Source organism: Chrysemys picta, chromosome 8 (assembly GCF_011386835.1).
Source record: "Chrysemys picta bellii isolate R12L10 chromosome 8, ASM1138683v2, whole genome shotgun sequence".
Lineage (NCBI taxonomy): Eukaryota > Metazoa > Chordata > Testudines > Emydidae > Chrysemys > Chrysemys picta.
The window spans coordinates 99002679-99021094 of NC_088798.1; the positions used below are offsets into that span (position 1 = coordinate 99002679).

Sequence of the window (18416 nt, forward strand, 5' to 3'; positions counted from 1 at the left end):
TTTAACCACCACTGGTTAGCCCTGCTAAACGCAGCTCTAGTTGAGAAGGTGGCCAGTCAACAGGTGCACTCCGGCCATTGCTAACAATGAGAAACTTGACCAAAGAGGCTAGTGTAGACCAGACCCGACCCAGGCCCTCTTGGAGCTGCTGCTCCAACTCCCAGCAGCCTCCATAAAGGACCTTGCTTGGGACTCTGGGCTGGGCCGGGTTTGATCGCCGTGGCTGGGATGTTCCGGAGTGCAGCAAGGTGTAAGTGACAGGTTTCAGAGTAGCAGCCGTGTTAGTCTGTATCCGCAAAAAGAAGAACAGGGGTACTTGTGGCACCTTAGAGACTAACAAATTTATTAGAGCATAAGCTTTCGTGGACTACAGCCCACTTCTTCGGATGCACCTTGCTGCATCCGAAGAAGTGGGCTGTAGTCCACGAAAGCTTATGCTCTAATAGATTTGTTAGTCTCTAAGGTGCCACAAGTACCCCGTTCTTATTTTTAAGGTGTAAGTGCGCTCCCTGCACTGCTCTCTCAGGCCCCCACCGGCGCGAGGCGTAGGCTGCACTTCCCGCCTCCCGCCGCCAGGGTGCGCTGCATCCCGGGGACTAGTGGGGCAGGCAGCTTCCCGCTGCCGGTCCCGCTCCTTCCTCTCGTTGGTCACCGCGCTACGGGCTCGTAATGGCGGCAGCTGCGTAGGGGTTCCCGGATCTAGCTGAATCCCGGAGGCCGCCGCTGCTCCGCGCGCTCGGGCCCGGGGCAGTCATGGGCCGAGAGTCCAGGTGAGGAGGCGGGAGCGGCTCTGCCACTGTCCGAGCGGGGCGGCCCCAGCCCGGCTACGGGAACAAAGGGCCGCGGCGGGACCGAGCTGAGGGAGGCTCGCCTAGGAGCGGGGGCCGGGGCCTGAAGGAGCTGGGGAGCGGGCTCCCTCAGGCGGCTGGGCTGGGGGGAGAAGCCGGCAGTCGCCGAGGCTGTGGGGGAGCGTCCAGGGAGCCCCCGTCCCCAGAGGGGCTGCCCCGTACGGGCTGTTGGCTCCAGAAGCCCCGCATGTGGCCTTCGGGGAGTCCGCGGCTCGGAGGCCCGAGCGGTGGCGTCACCTCGGCCCGCCGCGGCGGGCGGGGGGAGCTCGCCCTGGTGGTGTCGCAACGCGATTGTTTGGCGCTCCAGGTGGCTCCGCTCGGCGGCACGAGTGGGGCCCAGTTCTTGGAGACGGAGAGTGGGTCTGATCGCAGGTCCACATGGCTCTGATGCCGCCTGTTCGGATATTCCCCAATCTCCGACCAGTTATCTCCTCTCTCTCCCCACCCCCACCACCTCCGCTCGGCGTCTCCCGAAAAGCGATGGGGTTGCATTGGCTTCAAGTCCTCAGGGCAAACGAAGGGGTAGAAAGTGGTGGTTCTCGTCTCCAGCACAGCGGAGCAGACTGCGTGTACCAAAATGATGGATAACACTGTTGGGATTCAAGCCCATAAATTTATTATATGTGAATGGTTTATGCTGGTTTTTTACGTCCGTGAAGTGCATCATCTCGCTGAACGCTAGTGGGGACAAGGCATTGCCGTTTTTATCTTGATGTAGCTGGTGAAGGTCAGCCCTAGGGGTGGGGTGGGGGGAAATATAGTTACTCACAATGTCAAGCCTATATCAAGACAAAAACTACTTGTGTGGTGCCTCTACTAGAATTTTACACAGAGGTAGGTTATCCTGATGTCATGAGTGCATCTTTTTTTCAATTAAGGAAAAACCCACACTCTGTGGAATGCAGTGGTGCCATCAGAGAAGGGTCAGACTGGCAGGCATGTCACAACTGACCTAATTCAAGCCATACCCATGAATGATATTGGGAGATTATACCCAGGACTGGCTCTATGCACCAGCAAAGCAAGCAGGTGCTTGGGGCGGCACATTTGCAGTGGCAGCATTCGGGCCATCTTTTTTGGGGGGGGGCGGGCTCTGCGGGCACTCCCCCAGGTAGACATTGTCCTGGCCCCCAAGCTGATGCTGCAGTCCAGGTGGAAGAGCCGCAGCGGGTGGCCAAAGCTGGCCCTGTGACTGGGGTCCAGCAGCACTTCGTATACGGGGGGTGCCCTGGGGCTGCTGTGGTTTGTGCTGCCAGGCCCGGGCAGGCCATCCGGCGGGCTCTGACACGTGGAGCACGGGACACTTGGGCTGGGGGCCACCATGCAGGGCACACGGAGCCACTTGCAACTGCTGCAGGGCGGCTGCCCCCCAGCGCCGGGGCTGGGCGAAGCGGCCCGAGTCGCTCAGGGGCTGCGGCAGGGTGGCCAGGAGCAGCAGCGGGGCCATAGAGGGGACCGGTGCCCGGGGCGCTGCTGTGTGGAGCCCACGTCCCGCTCTCTGGGGCTCCGTTCCCCGCTGGCTGCTCCCTCTGAGGCTGCCCTGCCGAGGCAGTCCCTCCCGGCTCTGCCCTTCTAATTCCCTGCCGGTCCTGGAGGCAGGAGTCCCGGCTCGAGGGACCCTGGGCTGAGGCGCGGGAGCCCCGCTGCTTACCCCGACCCTGCCAGCGCCAGACCGGCTGGAGATGAGAGGGGAGCGGGTGGAGTCAGGGCCCCCCTGGGGGCCGGGAAGGAGTTGGGTGGATGCAGCCTCTGCTAGTGTCATGAGCGGGATGCTGATGACCTGCCCTGGGAGTGAGTTACCAGTGACCTAGGGCTGGGGCAGCAGGAGGGTACAGGTGGCGGGGGGGAGAGGCTGGGTCGGCAGGGGGTGCGGGTGGGGGGGGGGGAGCCCAGGGCTGGGGCGGCAGGGGGATGTGGGTGGGGGGGAGGGGATGTGGGGGGAAGAGCCCAGGACTGGGGCAGCAGGAGGGTACCGGGGGGGGAGCCCAGGGCGGGAGTGGGGGGCAGCCAAAATTTTTTTTTGCTTGGGGCGGCAAAAAGCCTAGAGCCCTGATTATACGTCTGAGATGAGCAGTGTATGCAGAGGGTGGGCTGCACTGGATGCTTCTGGACTCTTTGCTTTGTCCTTTTCTCATCAGAGTAGTCGTTTCAGTAGCTTCCTTCAGAACCATGTGGCTTCCATTGCTGCTTCTACCATACTTTGTTGCACTGTGAGCTATCGGATCTCTTTAAATAATAATACTTAGTGCTTTACACGTGAAATAGATAGATTTTAAAATTTTATTAGAGAATATTTAAAAATAAACGATACAGAAAATTTGAAGCGTCAGTTGTTGGTTATTGGGGGTAACATACAGAGTGTGGGGGGGATGCTAGTATTTTGGGGTTGGGCAGCACACATAATACATACAGTCTGCAATGTCCCCAATGGCGGGGTAGACGGTGGGCAGGATCAAGATACAGTTGACAAGCGGTGAGGGTCAATCACTCATACAGGGAGTACAGACGGTCGTGGTAATAAGTAAGTGGACTGGGTAATGGTATTACTCCTTTGCAGGTGCCAAAACTGAGGTTCTCAAGGGGACACAGCAAATCCATGCGATTAATCCTAAAACCATATCTATACTAGGAGTGGGCACGGGTCACTTGCTGGAGGATTCTCTGCACCTTGTGGTCTTTAAACCACGATTTGAGGACTTCAGTAACTCAGACATAGGATAGGGGTTTGTTACAGGAGTCGGTGGGTGAGATTCTGTGGCCTAGATGATCATAATGGTCCCTTCTGACCTTAAAGACTGAGTGCTATATGCGCATACTGTACTGGCAGAGTGTTTTGCTTCTCGGCTCTCTGTGAGCTGAGGGGTGAAAACATTATCTACTTATATCGGCAAAGCGCTGTTACTAGTATGAGCTTTCATGCTTGTAATCTCCCCGAAGTGAAACCAGTACAAGTACAGATTTGCCAGTATAATTGTGTCTACACTAAAATCTTTTGCTGACATAGCTGTGTTGGTCTGGGATCGTACCTCTGTGCTGGCAGAAGCCTATAGTGTAGGCATAGCCTACGTCTCATGGCTCCTCGGCTTGGTTTACTCTTGTAAGTTATATTGGCATAGCTACGTTGTTCTGAGATCTGAAAAAACCATACCCCTGACCGAAATAACTATGCCGACATAACCCTCAGTGTAGACACAGCTATGGTGACAGAAGAATGTCATCAGCGCAGCTAATGTAATTTGGGGGGTGTTTTTTACACTGACAGAAAAACCTCTACTGTTGATGTAGGCTGCATTGGCCTACACTCCCCACTCCCCCAACACAACTGTACTGGCAGTAACCTACTTGATGAGCAAACCCCACAGTATTTTGGGCGCTGCAGGGATCTTTAACTTAGGTAAAAGAAGTGTTGCTGTAGAGTGAATGGGGGAAGCTAAAAACACAAACGAGTAAAGTTCAGCAAGAGAGAGAGAAGCAACCAACTTAACCATAGAAGTTATTTATTGAATAATAGTGATAACTACACAAGGAGGACTAAACCAACCTAACATACATGATTAAAGGTTAATACCTAAGGTAGAAAGGAAAACAGAGAGAGAGAAAGAAGGGGGGATCTCACCCACTCCATGAGGCTTGAACTGGTGGGGGTTCCCAGGTGATGGTGGTAACTGAGGGTCCTGAATGCTGGAGACAGGCAGAGCCCCCAGCACAATCAGTCAGAAGATGGAGTTCCAGTGGAACTGATGCATAGTTTGGATCTAAGCATCAGAACCCTGACTAGAGGGTGAGTAGGGATTTTTGTAGAGAAAATACAATGGTTCAAGGGAGAACACTAGATTTGTTTATAGGTAAACTGATGACTCAAGGGTTTTCTTTAGACTAGACAATAGGATCTGATCACTCTTGGCTATGGGTGGTGTTTTCTTCCAGGGAGCTCACAATGCAACTAGGCTACTTCAGTATATCAGTTAAGGATTCATTACTAGAATTGGTCTGATAACTGCTGAGCTGGGTGTGTGTGCAGGCGTAGGTTCATTAGCATCTGGAGCAGAGATTCCCAGGATGCAGTGCTTCCCTGCTTTTTCTGGTCCCAGAATTTAGTGTGGTTCTCTGTTCTCCATTCTGTATGTAAATTGAGATGTCTTCCTGTCCCATCTTTCATGCAGATGAGGCTAGGGGAGTTGTCTCTGCTCTCCATTCTGTATGCTAATGGAGATGTCTTAATCTTGTCACCCTTGTCAGGAGGGGTCTAGGTGTGTCTCCCAACGCCCTTTACTGCTCTCTGCAAGTTTTCTTCTTCTGATGGGTTTTGGTTTAAGCAGAGTCTGGGGGGAGGTGTCTTTCATGAGTCCGGCTGGATACTGCACCCTGGTTCCCCAGGAACACAGAGGTGTCTGGTATCAATGTTAGTAATAGAGCTGGGAAGAAAATCTACGTCTCTTGACTACCAGTCCAGTGCCCTTTCCATTACACCACACAGGCTCACGCTTGCACACAATTTTTTGAATGGAGTTTGATAGTATCTTTTTGGAACTGAGATATAAACTGAGGCAGACTGCCCTATGAGACATCTTCACATGCAGTTTTAATCTTTTTCCTGCATATAAAAATTGATGGATTACTAAATAGTAAATGCCTCTTGGAATTCTGATGCTATCACAAAGCTTTGCTCTCGTGGTGTGACCTCACTAGGGCTCTTTCAATGATATATAGCAAAGTAATCCAGCTAACTTCAGTGTCTCGGTAGGTGCATATGTGTGTGTACTAATTCAGTTACGCAAGACCAGGAAAGAATCCTAGAATATCAGGGTTGGAAGGGACCTGCACAAAGCAGGACTAATCCCTATACAGATTTTTTGCCCCAAATGGCCCCTTCAAGGATTGAACTCACAACCCTGGGTTTAGCGGGCCAATGCTCAAACCGCTTTGTAATCTTTTTAAAAAAAAAAAAAAAAAAAAAGGACCTGGTCTTTCCTTTTTATGGTTTCTGTTCTAAATGTAATTAAAGTACCTTTAAACTGCAAAGTGTTTTCCTGTACATCTTGACTCTCTTATTGTGAATTTGCAACTACGCAGACATTATCGGAAGCGCTCCACATCACGTGGACGTTCTGGTAGCCGCTCTAGAAGTCGATCTCCAGCTGACAAAAGAACAAAACGTGGAGAAGACAGACGTTCTAGAAGTAGAGATCGAGAACGCAGGCGTGAGAGGTCACGCAGCAGGGACAAGAGGAGATCTCGGTCACGGGACAGGAAGCGCCTGAGGTATGAGTTGCAAAGTCTCAGGAAATGTATGTGTTCTTCGAAAATAAGATTTGACTTGAGTCAGTCTGGGCTATCTTTTTATGAATATCTGAAGTTCCTCTCTGTACGATTGGTATCTGCCTTTTGTAATAGGTTTTACTTAGCTAAAGTAGTGCATAGTATACTTAACTTGATTTCAATTTTGGCTGTGGTAAGCTGCCGTAATTCGGATTTGGTAACCCTTTCCGTAACCTTAATGGCTCTTGGCTTCCTTTTGCAGATTTTTGCTGAAGATTGTTTTTTCCTATGTTAACAGACCAATTTATGTTAACCCCCCCCAAACCAAAACTTCTCAGTTTTCATATATTCTTATATTTTAAAATAATGGCCATAAGTGCAGAATACTAAATAAGTCAGTTCTGCTTCTGTGGCAGACGTTCAAGAAGCAGAGAGAGGGAACGGAGCAGAGAGAGAAGAAGATCACGCAGTCGAGAGAGGAAACGGTCCAGAAGCAGAAGTAGACGGTCCCGGTCCACCAGTCCTAACAAGAACAAGAAAACAGAAAACAGGTACTCTCATTCACAGCTGTGATTAATATGTTAGTAACTAGACATGGAAAGATTTATAGATTATAATCTCTTCCTATACGGGGACTGGATATAGTTGCCAGATAGATTTATCAGATATTAAACTGGTTTTCCAGTATTTCTGTAAATCTTTTTTTCAGGAATAAAAATATTCCTCACCATGTTCCTTGGCATACTAAGGCTTTTTCGTGTGTGTGTGTGCGCGCACATTTGCAAAATAATGTTGGTTTTCTCACCCAAGTAGCTTGAGTGTAACTAGGGATGTAAAAGTTTAACCATGAGCTTGATGCTTATCGGTTTCAGTTAACAATTAAACTCTGCTGCTGTCCCATGCGCCCAGTGGCCGGGCAGGACCCCAAGTGTACCGGGCGCCAGCGGGGTCCCAAACATGGGGGTACTGCAGAACCCCCCTCACCCTTAATTCCCCAGCTAAACGTTTAACCTTTTAACCGATCGAATTTTAATAGGTTACATGGTTACTTTTTGTACATGCTATTTACATCTCTAACTGCAACCCCTTTTTATGCTACATCCCTTGTCATCGTCACTCTCTGCGTTTGTGAAAATGTAGTTGTGCTTGTTTTGTACGTGCACAGAATGCCTCATCAGCATCTTAGGCTATTTATGCCTGTTCCTGGATCATCATTTTCCAGATGATTAACTTTCACCATTGCAGAATTTTGCTCAAATTCAAAATGCTCAAATTGGTAGCTAGATCAAACATTAGGTTAATCTTTCAACCCTAGAGACAGGAGTTCACTCTCATATTCTCCCTGCTGGACGTTTGTCCCCTTTTTTTGGTAAAGCTCTCCATCCCCGTAGGAGAATGAAACAAACTTCCTGGAAAGTCTGAATAGATTTTGGTAAAAAGGCTTATCTTTAGATGTTGATCTTAGTTTGTTTCAACTGAGATCATTGTGACATGTACTTGACTTGTATTTGAGTATGTAGCTATATTTGATATCCTCCATTATTTTAATAATCTTTAGAAAATGCAGCACTTTTTATATCTTATATAAGTGGTTTTGACCTTGAACACAATAAGCAATTTCGAGGAAGAGTAACCATACAAAATGTTGTTTAAAATAGTACCCTTTGTTCTTGATTTCTGTGAGCCTGCGTTCAATAGCAAACACATACTGAATGGCTTAGTTTGTTTCGCTATTTGCAAAATAGCCCCGCTCAATGCATCGTGTTTGTTTTAAAAACTCCTCATATGTATTTAAATATTGCACTTGATATTAAGGCCTGGAGGCAATAAGTCAGGAAAGCCATGCACAGCTCTGGCTTTTAGAAGGAGAATATTCAGTGAGTGCACATGTACTACCTAAACCTTATGGTTTGTTCCCATTGCTTAAAAACTCTTTTATAGATCTAAGTAGCTACATATCCTATATTTTATTTATTATTTGTATTAGCATAGTACATAGGAGCTCTAGTCATGGACCAGGACCCCATTGTGCTAGGTTCTGTACTAATACAGAGCAAAGAGACAGTTCTTGTCGCAAAGAGCTGACAGTCTAAGTGGAAGATGAGACAACAGATGGATACAGGCAGACAGAAGAATATAAGGAAGCAATAAAACAATATTTTAAGTTCTAGAAATGCTGTTTTACGTTCACTGGAGGAATATTTCTATTTCAGTAATTCAGGAAAAGACCTGAATACACATAAATTTAAAGTTAAGCTAGTGACACCTACCAGAAAAAAAAATTCACACTGGCCCTTTAGTCTAATATCTTTAAATCATAGTTACTTCAGGGTCTAGGATCAGTGAGTGCTGTTTTGTGGTCACACCTCTGTGGAAAAGATGTGTTAAAGGTGATCTCTAGCACAGCTGACACTCATGCAGTGTGTTGAAAATGTAACTCTTGTTGAAAATACTGTGGCTAAATCACGTAATGCCTCTTAGAAAATTGAGTGATGGTGTCATTCATTGTTCTTATCTCAAGACTTATTTAAATAATTTTAATATATTAATGTCCTCCAAAACCTATGTAGGCAGCAGTCCTTCTTGTAACAAGTGTTTGCCCCATGCCAGGTGCCAACTTCATCTGGGAAGTGGTGCTCTCCAGGGCTGTGGGTTGTATTGCTGGCTCTGCCATGAATTTATTGGGTGTCCTCTGCCAAGTCACTTAAACTCTTTGAACCTATGTTTAATATTACTATATTACAATTCAGAGGGTTTTATGAGACTTAATTAGTAGTTATAAACTGCTTTAAATTGTTGGATGACAGTAAGCTGACTTTTCACTTACTAAAGTCACTTTTGTGCATGGTTTCCAAATGGTGCACTGAGTCCCTGCCCGCCTGTCCCACACATGTGCACACATCTTCAAAGAAATTAAATGATTCATGTTCTTATATTTAAAAAAAAAAAAGTAGCATGACTACAGTGGATTCATAGCCAAGATTTCTTTCATATTCATGCTAACAGATAAAGTGCATAGTATAACACTTCAAAGAAATCCATGAAATATGCTTATACCATGCCATCACTTCTCATCTGTGGTGTTTGTTGAATACGGTCAGTGTGCTCAGCATTGTAGAGAACATGGAGTAGACAAGGTCCCTACCTGTATGCGTTTATGATCAAATAAGATGACTAGTAACAAAAAAGTGTAGTTTAAGGTCCTTTTAATGTTGAATTTAGAAATATGTAAAATCTTACTTCAGGTCAAGTGCTTTCTAAATACATTTTAAACTGAATTTTCAATTATAATCACAAACAGACAATGAAGTTGCACAGTTTAAAGAAAAGCAGTACTGTATGGGTAAACTGTAATATTAATGTGTATATGGAATAAGGAGGTTGGTGACTATCCCAGGGCCTTAATTAAAACAACATGGAAATTATATTCTGAGAAGTTGGAATGACATAACATCTTGTAAAATAAACACATGGTTTGCATTAAAATAGCCCTATGGGCTCTGAAAAAAGCTTACTATGTTTTTTTCCCCCTTTCAGCTGAAAAGTGAATTTTAAATGTATTATCATGGGTTAGCCACACATGTTTAGGTTGGATGCATCTATTTTTTTTTATTATTATTAGAGGGGGTAGGAATAGTAAAGTCTATAATAAATGTGAATGGGTTTTAGATCAAGTTATATAGGTAGCCTTTCCTGACGGGAGGTGTTCTTATGTTTTTCAGCCAGTAGTTAAATCCTTCAGGGGCACTCAGACTTACAAGGCAAGGTGCTAGATCACTTTGATATTAGAAGGGCAAAAGACAGGAATTTCTGAGTATCTCTATTCCAACAGCTATTTTCAAGATGGTGTAAAATAAACTCTGGAACCATGAGAGTATCAGTTCTAAGTATTTCTGGAAATGAAGTCTGCAACTTCCTCCCATAAAGAAATGAGAACAACAGAACTAGAGCTTATGAATCAGTGTGTCCTAATAGATTTCTGCATCTCTGGTAGTTCTAGGAAATATGTCCATGAAATGAAGAAATTCTCTGGGAAGTGAATATACTCTGCAAGATATTTAAAAAATGTGTGAATGACATTGTTTCTTCCAGCACACACACATCTTTCCCAAGAAAAGCTGGAACAATCTGTTCAGATCAGACATGCAGTACATACATTTTTGATCTTATCTTTCAGATCAAGGTCTAAAGAAAAGACAGAAGGTGTGGAAGTTTCCAAAGAAAAGAAAAAAGAGAAAGAAGACAAAGAGGAAGAAAAGGATAAAGATGTTAGTGTATGTATACTGACCAATGAGAGAAGATTGTATCAGTTAAACATTAGCTCTTACAAATGATAAAGTTCTCAAATAAATTTAGATATAGTTTACTGTACTTTTAAAAAATCACCTTAGATAATCCCTTTTTATGTCTGGACTTCGTATAGCACGGACTTCATATAGCACAGACTTCTGTTACAATGGGTATGCTTCTACCACTTGACAGAAGAAACATTCTTCTCTTAATGCAGGACTTCTCAACCTGTAGAATGCAAACCTCAGGTGGATAGTGAGGGGTCACTTGTCACTTCAGTGATTGCTGGATGTGGGGGGTTAGATGATTTGGAAACGCGTAAAATCTTACTTCAGGTCAAGTGCTTTCTAAATACATTTTTATGTAGAAAACATCCTTTGGTCACTAGAACACAGCAGGAGTCAGGGGAAGAAAGGGAAGGAGCAGTTTGCTTCCTCTGTTTTTGCCTATGCTTCCCCCAGTTCCAGAGCAGCACTCCAACACACAGACAGTGCTTGGCTCTGGGGCAGGGGAAGCAGTACTTCACGAGCAACCCTCCAGTCTGGCAGGAGTCAGCAACAGGCCACCAAACCAACATCCTCATCAAACCCAGTCAAGAATGCATGCACCTTCAACCAGCACTCCTGCCTAGGACTCATTGGTCATAACCACTCATAGCTTGTTTCTCTGACACAAATCATTTGGGGGAATAATGAGTTGCAAGGTGGCTTTTCAGGGTCACACACCAAAAAAAGGTTGAGAATCATTGCTGTTGTATACTTTCCCTATGAGGGTGAGGAAAATTTGACGTATTTAGGAGTATTTGTTTAGAAATGTAGATCCCTAGGCCCAAGTTCTGGCATTGTATGCAAGGCAGATAACTACATTTCACTTTATTTTACAGTCACCTCACTCATGCAAGTATAGTAGTTGGTGTCACTACAGAGTGTATCTGAGATAGATTAAGTTAAACTTGTATTGCAATATGTTTTTATTAGGCAATCCTCAGACAAAACTCCCATAGATTAGAAAGAGGAGTTTGTCTAGAGAAGTGCAGAGGCAGGCCAATAATTCATAACTTTTGAGTTTGGTTGTTTGTTCTCATAGAACTTTGATCAGAACAAACTAGAGGAGGAAATGAGAAAACGAAAAGAGAGAGTGGAGAAATGGAGGGAAGAACAGCGCAAGAAGGCTATGGAAAACATAGGAGAACTGAAAAAAGAAATTGAAGAGATGAAACAAGGGAAAAAATGGAGCTTAGAAGATGATGATGGTATTTCCTTATATTTTTATATAACAATTAACAGATAATTGCTTCATTTTGTAGTGATAAACACAGCTTTTAATTACCATCTTTGATTTTAAAACTTAAATTATTCTTCAATGAAATCTAAAATTATGAAATCTAGACTGGTTCATGGTCCCAAACAGCTTAAGACACAAGTGAGCACCTGGTGGGGGATTAAGAGAAAGAGAGGACAAATGATACAGTAATAATGATGTGCAGTTATTCAGATCAGTTATGGGGATATAATGGTAGTTTATCAACATATGTTTAAACTCTTTTCTTCTCCCTCTTACTTCAGTTCCAGTTTTTAAAAAAATTTCACCTAGGCTTTGGACATTTTTGTGGACCCAATTCTTTTCCGGGAACCCGTAACTGCTATTTTGTACCCACTAAAATCCTAGCTAAATTTCCCATTTATTGATGACCTCTCTCAATACAGCCAGTTCCTCATACCTCTTGTGGAGAATCTCCATCCTCACTTCTCCCCAAGAGAGGAGAAGTCTTCTAAAATGACCTAGAGGCATTAGAGGAGCTCCTGCAGGCTGCGGGAGCATGCTGGCTCCCCTGGCATCTCCACATTTAGTCTGTCTTCTTTCAGGGAACATTCCGTCTCCAAGGGGAAGGGAGAGTGCCCATGTGGTGTCAATGGGGAACGATGGCCTTTGATTCCAGGGTTTCTCTGACTGGTGACTAAACCCTTAGACAACATTAGAAGATCCCCATCCCTTCTGCTCCCAGATACTCTTCTTCCCCCGTGGCTGGCTCCACTCCAGGGGAAGGGGTGTATTCCTATCCTCATGGTGTTCTTCACCTTTGTTCTGTAAGTTTACAGTATAGTGTCCCCCCATTTGTATGTGCTTTGTAAACATTTTTCAGGGTTCTGTACACCTGCATTGTACTAAAAGCAGGAAAAAACAAGGATTTTGGAATTCATAAGCACAACGTGTTTTTTTTTTTAAACAAAAACATTTCTCTGTCATGTACTAGATGACGAGGAGGAGACTGCAGAAGGGGAAAAAGAAGCAGATGAGATTGAAGATGAAGAATTAGATCCACTGGATGCTTATATGGAAGAAGTTAAAGAAGAGGTCAAGAAGTTTAATATGAGAAGTGTGAAAGGTGGAGGTGGGAGTGAAAAGGTAAAAAATTAAGATTGTCTTGTTTGTCTTTTTTTAAGTAGTGTTAGCATTTTAATATAGGAAAAATGATATTGAAGAGCACATGTTAAGATGGAAAATATGCAAACAGACAAGAAAGAGGTTATGCTACATGTAATGCCTACCTGTCCTTACCTTTTATCTCCCCAAATCAGCTGTTTGATATTAACCCTGATGAAATCTCATCTAAGGAAGTGGGATCAAAGCCACTATACTGTGCTCAGGAGTATACAGAATTTGTACTAGGATAATGGTTTTCCTTAACTGTTTTATTAGAAATCTGGGCCGACTGTTACCAAAGTAGTAACCGTGGTGACAACCAAAAAGGCAGCTGCGGAATCAGAAAAGAAGAAAGGGGAGCTCATGGAGAATGACCAAGATGCAATGGAGGTAACTGAAAAGTCTTAGGTGTCTATTGTGGAAATGGGCTGTTTGTTTTTCTAGCAAAAAGGCCCTGGTTCAGCAAAGTACTTAAGTGCACAAGTAGCCCTGTTGGCTTCAGTGGGACTACTTACATGCTAAAAGTTTGGCATTTCCTTATGTATGTTGTTGAATCATGGCCAAAATAGAGCTGACACTGATTAATTTAAAAAACACCACAGCTCGCACAGTCTTGTGTAAAGACAACATGGTATAAATGAAAACTAAATTAATGCATCAAGTTGTTTAGGTTGATAACATCTTAATATAATTGAGTTGCTGTGTGGATGTCTAAACTTGGTGCATACACAATTTATACACAGTTATTGAAATTGTGCCTTCAGTCATGGCAATTTTGCATGCGAATGACCAGTTGAACATCTAAGTGGTTATATATGTATGTAGCTACTGAGCCCACATACTCAGTCACAATAATTACAGGTCCATTTGAATATGTTTAATTATCAAAATCTGGGTTTTATGTTTATAGTTAAATGATCTTCATGCTTCTAAAGTGCCTTTAATTTGAGGATCTCAAAATACTCCACAAATATTAATGAGAAATCTCTGTGCACCCCTGGGAGGTAGCTATTTTCCTTTTACAGAATGGGAAACAGGTACAAAGAGGTTTGATTTTTGCCCAAAGTCACAAAGACAGGAATACAATGCCTGTCTTCTGACTCCCAATCATGTGCTTCTAATTATCAGGTAACACTCTAAACTCAACTAATAAACTTCTCTTACACTGCCTGTATGTAATAAATATGCAATGTTGATACTCTGCTGGGGGGATTTGCATAGCCTCCCTGCACAATTATTGGGTTCCAGCTTATCAGAGCAATTTGTCCTGTGTCCAGATTACTCACATAAAAGGGATGTCAAGTGATTAACCTATAAGGTGCTGTGGTTTTTAGGTCTTAAATAGGTTTTAAATCTCTCAGCACTGCACTGGCAATTGAATAGGCTGGATGAGTTCCATTGCATGAGAATCTCCTCTCTCTCTCCCCCCTGCTTCCCCCACCCCCCGAATCACTGTTGATTAGTTCTAGATGGCAAGTCCTATCCAGTTGTCAGTTAAGATTGGTGGGAGCTGGAGAAAGGTGGGGAGTGATGAGAGGGGAAGTTGCCAAAAGAATGAGTGTGTGTAAAACTGGGGAGATCCTTGAAGCTTAAAGTAATTCTCCCTCTCGTAGATGGTTTTGGTGCAGTGTAGGAAGAGTTAAATGTCCCCAATCAATGTTCCATTGTTATGTCAGTGAAAAATCAAACCCTTGAAGAGGGTTTTTGTCACTGAATATATTTCTTTCTTATTTATTACAGTATTCGTCAGAAGAGGAGGAAGTTGATCTTCAGACTGCCCTGACAGGCTATCAGACCAAACAGAGGAAGCTGTTAGAACCAGTGGATCATGGAAAGATAGAATATGAGCCCTTCAGGAAAAACTTCTACGTTGAAGTACCAGAGCTGGCTAAAATGACCCTAGATGGTAATGGCAAATAAAAATGAAATTTGTAGGGTAGTTTTTAATGGAAGAAAATGTCTGTCAAATTTAGATATGCAAGGCACCAATGAGTTCTTTAGGTCTTGTCCTTTGGACATTAAAGCCAAAATTCTGTGGACCATCGATAAGGAAAGTACAGGCTATAATTTGAGAGGCTGACATAAAGCAGTAACCCAATTATTAGTTACAGAGAGGAATTAAAGCTTGCAAGGGAATTTTTCTTGGTGCAACATGACAGGCCGGAGGTGGGGCAGGGAGGTTTAATCACCCCGTCAGTGAGTATTACTGATGTACTGTTACTTTCCATTTAGTTATATTTGTGACCTGCTCATTGAAAGTTTTCCGCTACACTTTCTACATACTCAGCATCTGTCTCTGTAGCTAGCTAAAATCTGTTGCATCATGTTCGGGGACAGTACGTTTCAAGTAGACTTTGAATAAGATAGCAGAGAAATACTTAGTTTGATTGTGTATTAATTCATAGTGTGTTTTTTTCAGAGGTAAATGTATACAGGCTGGAAATGGAGGGCATTGTAGTCAAGGGAAAAGGCTGCCCCAAGCCAATCAAAACCTGGGTACAGTGTGGTATTTCCATGAAGATTCTCAGTTCTCTTAAGAAGTAAGTGAACAATTTATGAACCAAAATATCAGTTGTTTCCATTGTGTCCTTGTGTTAAGACTGTGGAGTGTTCAGGCCCGGATACTTATTTGTTTTACATATTCTTATTCTATGGCACCACGTATACCAACCATCTAGATTAAGGTGCTCACTCAGGATTGCTCTTCTGGGCAATTATAAACTATTCTTTCCCACTAATTACATAACACACATTTCTTCACCCTGTATTTGTTGTGCTGTAGTTGCACGGAACTAAAGCTTCCATTCAAGTGGAATATGTAAATCTTTCCAGCAGGATTATGTGCAATTCATGAGAAATCCTTTTTTGCTCCTGACAGTACTTTGTTTTTCTTTCTTTGAGACATGGCTATGAAAAGCCCACTCCCATCCAAACTCAGGCTATACCAGCAATTATGAGTGGACGTGACTTGATAGGCATTGCTAAAACAGGAAGTGGAAAGACCATTGCATTTCTGTTGCCTATGTTCAGACACATCATGGATCAGAGGTCATTAGAAGAAGGAGAAGGTCCAATAGGTACAAATCTTTGTTTTCGGATATTGACAGATTGAAATTTATACTTTTTTTTAAGTCTTGGATACCATAATTTAAACATCTGTGTTTATTTTGATTTTTCTAGTGAACTGTGTTTAAATACACTAGTTGTGGCTAAGATATATTGTGACAATAGAACTCTGTGTGTGGTATAAATTCCCTGTACCAATGTGTAACTTCAGAACTGTTCTCCCCGTGCCAGAAGGTAGAATGAGAATCCTCAGAGCTCTGGGATGATGACACAGAACCTACCACAAACATTTTCTTCTGGCACAGCTCAGTTTTTAAGCTCTGATTCAGCAAATAGATTTATTGTACATCCTTCTGTTTCGTGTACATTGAGGGATTTTTTTGCTTAACGTATCTCTTTATATAGAACGACTAGTTAGGAAGAATGAAAGGGAAGTTTGTACCCTTTGATTTTTTTCATTGGAAATTGGCACAGGGCTGCTACATGATTTTAACAGTCAGTGCAAGTCCTCTTACTCATTAGGACCTGAAGTACAGCATTCTCAATTTGTTTTGTCAGATATTTCTTTATGCGCTTCTATAAGCTTTTCAGAGGGGCCTTCAGTTCCTCTCTTGGTGTTTTGGAGGAACATGTATTTCACGACTGTACGTCAACCCTGAGAGGCTTTTTTTCTTAGTGAGCACTGAAGGTTCTGCCAACACAATAAGCCACAAAAATGTATTTTTGCTGTATGGTTTGTACTTGAGGAATATTTGCATTTCCACTCAACTACACGTTTCCATATACCTTTAAAGGAGGAATTTTTCCCCTCGTTTATCCTGTTTTCAGTGGGTTGTTGGAGCTATGGTCAAGTTTATTTTTAATTCCAGGGCAGCCTCAGATACTGTAAAATCCCTTATTTCAAGCGATCTAAAGTACAGACAATAATGTATACAGTACAGCTGTATTAGTCTAAAAGAGATGGTTTAAGCTTCACCATAAAGGTTCAGTTTCTACCATGTAAAGGATCATTATCTCCTAAATTTTTTGTGGTTACGTTTTTAATATCTTTGTTTTTCAGCTGTCATCATGACCCCAACTCGAGAGTTGGCTTTACAAATTACCAAGGAATGTAAGAAGTTCTCAAAGACACTTGGGTTTAGAGTTGTCTGTGTCTATGGAGGAACAGGAATCAGTGAACAGGTACACTTAAAGTATATTTATCAGAAATCTCATAACATCTGTCATTTACCAACCTTGCTTAGTGGGTGTTTCCCATAAATCCAATATTAGTTCTGAACTCTCATTTTTGATTTTCTCTATATGTTGGAGATTTGGTAGCAATTAGGTTTCTTTTAAAAGCCTGCTTTTGACTGCCCCTCACTACTACCACCAGCACCTGTCCTTTGCACATGTACACAAGCATATGTTGCCAGAAGTCAGTCAGTCTGTTTGAAGTTTCTCATGGATGGGCCCATGTGTCTGACAGTATTTTTTTTAATATAGTTTGGTGGTAATTAAGCAAAGCATTTTTGGGACATGATAGTTTGAAATAACGGTTTCTTGTTTCCAAAGAGTTCCCTAACTTTTTTGATATCTCCTATCTCAAAAAAGAAGGCTGAGGAACTCTTAATCTGATTTGTCTTTAGCGAGTAATGCTTTTTGACTATTTTCATAAAGCTTGATGAATTTTGAAGTTACCCAGTGTTGTTGTTGTTGTTTTTTTTAACCCATGGAAACTACAGGATTTATAAATTCAGTAACTATATGTAATAGAGATTAATATATTCACAGCTGTAGAGATATTTTAAGATTCCCTACATGAATTGTCCTAATATGCAGCGTTTGCTATAATATACGGATGAATGCTACGTTGTGTAGGAATCCTAACCCTTTCATGTGCACTGCTCTAGATTGTAGCAACTCCAGGTCTTCATAAATCATTATTTTAAAAGTAATTTCCAAACACTAAGGAAATTGCCAAACAAAATCTTCAAATAAATAATCAGTGTTCTGCCAATGTTGTTGTAAATTATAGTTAAACATGAATGGTTAATTACAGTGACTGAAAACATTACTTACATGATTCAATCTCTGATCTCCATAAAAACTTCAAATGGTTTGTTAAATTTAATTTAATTGTCTTTAAAATCAGATTGCTGAACTAAAAAGAGGTGCTGAAATTATTGTTTGCACACCTGGACGTATGATTGACATGTTAGCAGCTAATAATGGTGAGTAGAAACTTTATTCCTTTAGAGAGATTTTTATATATTTATTTCGTAATTCTAATCAACAAAATCAGGAAATAATGGTTTTTTTTTATAAATTGTCTTCTGGTATTTATTTACATCTCTTGAAGCTGTGATATCTATTAGTGGCATTTCAGAATGTACAGCAATGAAAATGGCTCTATTCAATTATTAGCTTCATTTTGAAGGACAGGCATTGTAACATGCTTGAAGAATTTCTAAGAATTTATATGTACAGTCAATTTATAACTCTACTCCAAATTTCTGGTACTTTTGGGTAGTTTTGGGCTTGTCTACA

At 42.6% G+C, this 18416-nt stretch overlaps 1 protein-coding gene across 2 annotated transcripts in view; it reads left to right on the forward strand.

Moving 5' to 3' along the window:
• Positions 1–581: 581 nt before the first annotated feature.
• The window catches only part of DDX46 (DEAD-box helicase 46), a 36393-nt gene continuing 18558 nt past the window's right edge, over positions 582–18416 (forward strand). For both annotated transcript variants that reach the window (XM_008166415.4, XM_008166416.4), the window contains exons 1-12: positions 582–770; positions 5922–6110; positions 6524–6658; positions 10285–10381; positions 11484–11649; positions 12652–12803; positions 13098–13211; positions 14562–14727; positions 15241–15361; positions 15723–15898; positions 16948–17069; positions 18022–18100. In XM_008166415.4, the coding sequence (XP_008164637.1) occupies positions 754–770; positions 5922–6110; positions 6524–6658; positions 10285–10381; positions 11484–11649; positions 12652–12803; positions 13098–13211; positions 14562–14727; positions 15241–15361; positions 15723–15898; positions 16948–17069; positions 18022–18100 (1534 nt within the window). In that variant the 5' untranslated portion in view covers positions 582–753. The remainder of the gene's footprint in view (positions 771–5921; positions 6111–6523; positions 6659–10284; positions 10382–11483; positions 11650–12651; positions 12804–13097; positions 13212–14561; positions 14728–15240; positions 15362–15722; positions 15899–16947; positions 17070–18021; positions 18101–18416) is intronic.